Below are 6,479 nucleotides of genomic sequence, written 5' to 3'. Positions count from 1 at the left end.
TGGACTTTACCTACTTGAACAGGGCTTGTCCTAAAGATTTTTATCCGTTGCCTCGGATAGATAGGTTGGTAGACTCTACCTCTGGTCATGCAATGCTTAGTTTTTTGGATGCTTTCTCAGGTTATCATCTGGTCAGTCTTCATAAGGCAGATAGACCGAAAACGACTTTCATTACAGATGTGGGTGTATATTGTTATAAGGCAATGTCGTTTGGGTTAAAGAATGCAAAAGCAACTTATCAAAAGTTAGTTGACAAAATTTTCGAGAAACAGAAAGGCCGAAATGTAGCGGTGTATGTAGATGATACAATTGTTAAGAGTAGAGAAAAGAAGGATCACATAGCCGATTTGAAGGAAACATTTGAGACATTGCGGAAATATCAGATGAAGTTGAACCCGGAGAAATGTGTCTTTGGTGTTCGGTCAGAAAAGTTATTGGGTGTTATGGTTAGCGAGCGAGGAATAGATTCTAATCCTGATAAGGTCAATGCAGTGCTTGAAATGAAACAACAAAAAACTATCCGAGATATACAAAGGTTAACCGGAAGGATGGCAGGGTTAACTCGGTTCATCAGTAAATCAGCTGACAAAGCACTTCCGTTCTTTGTGGCTTTAAGGCAGAACAAGGCATTTGAGTGGGGAAAGGATCAAAGGGATGTACTCAAAGTGGTGAGAAACCATTTAAGGTCCCTTCCAATAGTGGCAAGGCCAGAAAGGGGGGAGTTGTTACAATTATACATTTCAGCTTCCCCAAAGACGGTAGCTGCAGTATTACTGATAGAAAGGAAGAGAATACAAATGCCGGTGTATTTTGTCAGTCATGTTCTAAGTACGATTGAACGAAGGTATCCGGTAATAGAAAAAATGGCACTGGCAGTGGTCACAGCAGCTAGAAAGTTAAGGCCGTATTTTGATTCACACCCGATAGATGTCTTGACAAACCATCCGTTGGAAAAATCTCTCCGCAAGATGGATACATCAGGTCGGCTGCTAAAATGGGTTGTGGAGCTGTCGGAGTATGAGATAAATTATAAGCCCAAAGTTTCAATAAAAGCGCAGGCCTTATCTGACTTCATTGTGGAAACCACCTACAATGATGAAGAAGAAGAATTGGGAACTTAGCAGGTATCAGTAGATGGATCTGCAACATCAACTGGTTTAGGGGCGGGGATAGTGATAACAACCCCAGATCAGAAAACTTTTGAGTATGCAATCAAATTCAAATTCAAAGCCACCAACAATGAAGCTGAGTATGAGGCAGGCATAGCAGGGATCTAGTTGTCAATGGCAGCTGAAGCAAAGCGAATAATTTTGATCACCGATTCTCAGCTAGTATCCAGCCAGTATACAGGGGAGTATGAAATAAGGGAGCCGACAATGGTAAAATATACTGAAAAAATGAAGCAATTAACAGCACCGTTGCAGTATTACGAAATCAAACTAGTGCCGAGAGCACAAAATGCGCAGGCTGATGCTTTAGCGAGGTTGGCATCCTCAAGTTTTAATGACTCTGAGAGAACAGTCATGGTGGAGGTGTTAAAACAAAGAAGTATAGAAGAAAAACCAGAAGTGTGCTGTGTCGATAACGGCATACAATGGTTTGACAAGATACTAGCATACTTACTATATGGAGTTTTACCCCCAAATAAGGAAGAATCAAGAAAACTGCGCAGGGATAGCATATGGTTCATAATGTATCAAGGCCAGCTGTACAAGAGAGGATTTCCTTTGCCGTTACAAAGGTACGTAACAGATGTTGAATCTGTAAAGCTAATTGAGGAGATACATGAAGGAACCTGCGGAAATCATCTTGGGGCAAGAGCATTGTTGTGGGAAGCAATGAGAAGGGGATATTACTGGTCGACAATGAATGAAGATGCTGTTAAGTATGTGAAGAAAAGTGAGAAATGTCAGAAATTTGCAGCCGCTATCAATTTGCCACCCAATGATTTAACACCGATACTTAATCCAGTCCCTTTTTCACAATGGGGAATGGATATAGTAGGGTCGTTTCCCTCGGCGACGGGTGGAAGTAAATTTCTCATAGTAGGGGTGGATTATTTTACAAAATGGATAGAGGCGGAGCCAGTAGTAAAGATAACAGCGTCGGAGGTGAAAAAGTTTATCTGGAAAAGTATTTTCAGGAGATTTGGATTGCCGATGGCAATGGTCTTTGATCATGGATCTCAATTTGACTGTAAACCAGTAAAGGATTTGTTGTTTATGTATAAGGTGAAATTTGCATATGCGACAGTCTGTCACCCGCAAACGGCCAGGCGGAATCGACAAACAAGCAGATTATAGGGGCAATAAAAAAGAAAATAGAAGATGCAAAGGGTTTTTGGGCTGATTTGATACCGGAAATTTTGTGGGCAAATAGAACTACAGTGACAGAAGCAACGGGAGAATCGCCAATTAAATTGGTGTTTGGAACAGAAGCGGTGGTACCGGCAGAAGTAGGGTTGCCAACATTTAGAATTCAACAGTACTGTAAAGACAAGAATGATTTGCTTTTACGGCAACAGTTAGATTTTCTCCCTGAAATACGAGAAAAGGCAGCAATCAAATCAGTCTCCTTCAAAGATAGAATGTCAAGGGCATATAATAAAAGAGTTGCATATCGGCCATTAAATAAAGGAGATTTGGTGTTGCGACGAACAACGGCCACAGGGAAAGGAAATGAAGATGGAAAGTTAACGGCTAATTAGGAAGGGCCATACAGGATAAGAGACATGGTGATGCAAGGATCATTTTACTGTAGTACTAAAAAAGTATTATGTATAAGAAATATAATGAAATTTTGTAATCAGAAAAACTGATAGTAATAACAACAATGATTACAGCGGATATATATAAATTGTCGCTTACAAATTCTAATGATTGAATAGGCATCCTCTACTTAACAAAACATCGTTAAGTGGGACAGACAGCTAAAAACCGCTTTCGTGAGGGTAATGTAATCGCAACCTGATCAGTTGTAGTCATTACCTCACGAGGTTGCTTGTTCAAAATATAATTCCGTTAAAATCAAATCGAGTATACGCCGACAAGAGGCGTAGCTCTGATAATGATCGCCGAGAGGGTGCTTAACTGACTGAAATTTGTGTAGTAAGCGACCTGTATTATACTCTGAATCACCAACAGAAAATGCGTTATAGTGCATATAGTTGTTTAACAAGCATATGCACTAAGGGGGCACGAAGTATGGGAAAAAGGCTTAATTCAATAAACATCTTTTGTCTTACTGACAAGACGGATTTTTTCCCAGAAAATGAAATTAGGACGTCAAGCCTAGTAATGTCGTAACGTGTAAAATTGGTTAGACAACTTGTTGGTGCAATGGTTTATGTACAAGGTTTGTAATGAAAGGCAAGAGCTGCACTTAACTAACATGTGAAATTGATAGTCATAAATATAGCAGAAGTTATTAAAACGGAAAAGCGACTACATGTCTGAAACAGTAAGAGAACAATCGACATACACCACCACAAAAAGGGCATATGCCGATAAAGCAACATTAATATACAAAAATAGTTTGATAAAAAACAGGAAAAACACTTCAAACTAAGGCTGATAAGGTCCAACAACACAAGACCCACAAGAAGATGTCGGTGATGACTGCCCGCCCCTTCAAGCTTGTTTATTATCAGATGTTGGGGAATCCAAAATGCTGGGATCTTTGAGGCCTTCATCGGCGCTTGGCTCGTAGTTAAACAAATCTTCCTCAACAAATTGTTGTTGTTCAAAGCCGGAAGGAATCTCGAAGGCTTCATTGTCAAAGGCTTTTTCAACCTTAGCCCAATCCTCCTTTCCAGCCGGCAACATGAGCAATGCACCTCTGAGCGGCTGTCCAACCTCCGTCAAAGCGGTCTTGTAGCCGCGTGCAGAATTCTTTAGAAGCCAAGTAACGACCAACCGCTCTTTGCCGAATACCTGGCTTGTCAGCCTCCATCTTCTGAACCTTCTCTTCAAGATTTTGAATTTTTGCCTTGGAGTCATTGAGATCTTTCTTAAGGGAGGGAAGACGCTCAAGAGCAAGGTTCTTCTCGGCAATTTGACTTTTTAGATGTTGAACCTCTTTCTCAAGTCCTTCGACCTTGACATCTTTGTCCCTTAGAGACGCCAACTTAAGGTCATCCCTTTTTTTAACTTCTTTCAGAAAATTTAAAGCCTTGTTGGCGTTGTCTAAGGCGGTTTGTAAAGCGTTTTGGTTGGCAGAAGACTGATGATGTTGCTCCTGATAATAGCGGTACATCTCAACTAGCTCGGTACCGGACATAATTTCCTGCGTTTAAAAGTTGTACCAATATAAGAGCATAAAACGATAATATATGGATGATATAAAAAAAATAACACAATTTCGCTTATGTAAACAAAATGTTATAATAAAAAGATATGTGAATGTATAAGCAAAAATTTGTATAAATAAGTAAGGGACCAAAGGGAAAATTGAGTACCTTCATCATGTTATGCATATGAACAACAACGAGGGGATCGATTTCACCCACAGGCCTATCCAAGGAGGATCCAAGTTGCACAAAAGACAATATCCGAGATTCCCACCTTGCATTGGGTCGTCGGTGTAGAGAGACTCGTTTCGGTACACATCAAGATTTGGCTGCCATCGATCCCCCGAATTGTTGGGGTTTGGTGAGTCCGACTCACCGCGGAAACAAACCCAAAAAAAGACCGCACTCGCAATAAATAAAACCATAAACATAATTAAATTAATCACAAGATTAAGATAAGCTAATTACCTTCGACGCGTGCTTCGCTCCAAAATGAGCTCTTACTTGAAAGCTTCAAGTCCCGCTCACACGAAGACCTCCAACGAAGTCCACCCACACCAACAAAACCAACAAGGTCCAATGTCTTGAGGTTAGCAAGACCCGACCAATAAAACCTGAGTAATTATATTGAGTTCAAAGGTTTTCAGTAATTGTGATGCCTTTTCCAACTCTTACTCAAGCATCATTCCCAATGCCCATACTTGGGTATTTATAGGAAATGATGGGAGTATCATTTACTCTCCCATCAATGTGGGATAGTATGATTTTTCCATTTTATTTTAAAGCTAAAATAAAATTAATAATCAAGCTAGTAATAAATCAACAAGTGGCAAGCTAATGTGAGTGGTTAGGTGAGGACCACTTGGAGAAGGGGGGGACCAAACTTGCTCCCCACTCCCTCTCCCATAACCGGCCACCTCACCTCACACACACTCAAGGACCACAAGCCAAATGGTACCCGCCCTTGGGCACCAAGGCAGCCAAGGTGGGCTGCCATGTGCTGCTGTCCGTGGCAGCCACGCCTAGCAAGCCCAACAGGCCCAGCACTCGCATGCGGGCTGCTAGGCGCTGCTGGCCAGCAAGCCCAACATGCTTGTGCGGGCTGCTGCTGGCCTTGTGCCTTGGCCAGCGCTGCTAGGCAGCAAGCAATGGCCTAGCCATGCTGCTTCTAGCTGTGGCGAGCTGGCGCGGCTAGCGTGCTAGCTGGTGCAGCTTGTTGCAGCATGGCTTGCTAGCCATTGCGCGCACAAGGCTGCGCCTAGCATGCTAGCACGCACTAGGCAGCGCCTAGCCTTGCGATGCTAGCATGGGTGCGCTAGCACGCACCAGCCAGCCTAGGCTCGGCTTGGTGCGCATGCTAGCCACCATGCTAGGCCATTCGCCCTTAGCACTCGGTTTTCTTGGGCATTCCGATGCTAGGGGTATTTTGGTCTTTTGCTGATTTATTACTATTTCTCGTCTCGTCTTTCACTATTTTTCGACTCGACTTCCGACGCTCGGTTTCGACGCTCTAAACTCGAATTTCCGACGTCTAAATAAATATTAGTCGGTCGACTCATTAATTCCTTCCGAATTAATTCGTCGGTTCGCTTTGTTGAATGCTTGGTTGTGACCCGAAGGGTTAAGTTAAGATTAAGCTGTAATATTAATTATTCATTAATATTAGTGATCGGAAGCGGCCTCCACCCAGACATTCCGATCACTTGACCTCAATGAATATATTAGCTTTCTAATAATTCTGAACCCACTAACTGAATAGTACACTTGTTCGAAGGACATCATTCCTTTCAATCTCCCACTTGTCCTTCTGGACAAGTGCGCATTTTGTGTACAGCCTTTTTCCTATGTCGCTTAATGTCTCTTTATGAACTATAAGGTAAGATTTATTTTGTCATCCAAATTACGTCCAGAAGTGTTTCCCGATTCCGAGTCCGACTGTCAATAAACAGATGATTTCTAAAATCCATCCGAGCACGGCCATGCATTTTACAGTCTCGCTCTACGAGAGGCCTTGTATACAACAAAGACATCTTCCCTATTTTAGTAGGGGGGACATTCCTAGTCTTGTAATGTAGCTCCTCTTACTGAGAGGACCTAGTCGCCTGAGTGTTGCCGTTATAATCCCCTATTACGGCAGACGTTTGACAACATCAAAGCGAACTAGTACTCAAACAAGAGAACTCACAATACT

The 6,479-nt window shown here is 42.2% G+C and overlaps 1 protein-coding gene across 1 annotated transcript; it reads left to right on the top strand.

The window, feature by feature from the left end:
- The first annotated feature begins 1,283 nt into the window (after positions 1-1,283).
- Positions 1,284-2,707, top strand: LOC145640192 (uncharacterized). The gene is made up of 2 exons (XM_081691494.1): positions 1,284-2,224; positions 2,380-2,707. Exons 1-2 carry the CDS (start codon positions 1,284-1,286, stop codon positions 2,705-2,707), a joined length of 1,269 nt encoding a protein of 422 aa, XP_081547620.1.
- Positions 2,708-6,479: the final 3,772 nt, after the last annotated feature.

The sequence above is a fragment of the Chenopodium album genome, chromosome 7 (assembly GCF_948465745.1).
Source record: "Chenopodium album chromosome 7, dcCheAlbu1.1, whole genome shotgun sequence".
Taxonomy (NCBI): Eukaryota; Viridiplantae; Streptophyta; class Magnoliopsida; order Caryophyllales; family Amaranthaceae; genus Chenopodium; species Chenopodium album.
The sequence above is the reverse complement of the archived record's forward strand: the minus strand, read 5'-3'. Positions and strand labels throughout refer to the sequence as shown.

Bases quoted from the DNA above. Each gene is read 5' to 3' on its own strand.
- LOC145640192 (XM_081691494.1), top strand. From the start codon at position 1,284: ATGGCAGCTGAAGCAAAGCGAATAATTTTGATCACCGATTCTCAGCTA. The intron at 2,225-2,379 runs GTATAAGGTGAA...GTGGGCAAATAG, and splicing joins GTAAAGGATTTGTTGTTTAT to AACTACAGTGACAGAAGCAA.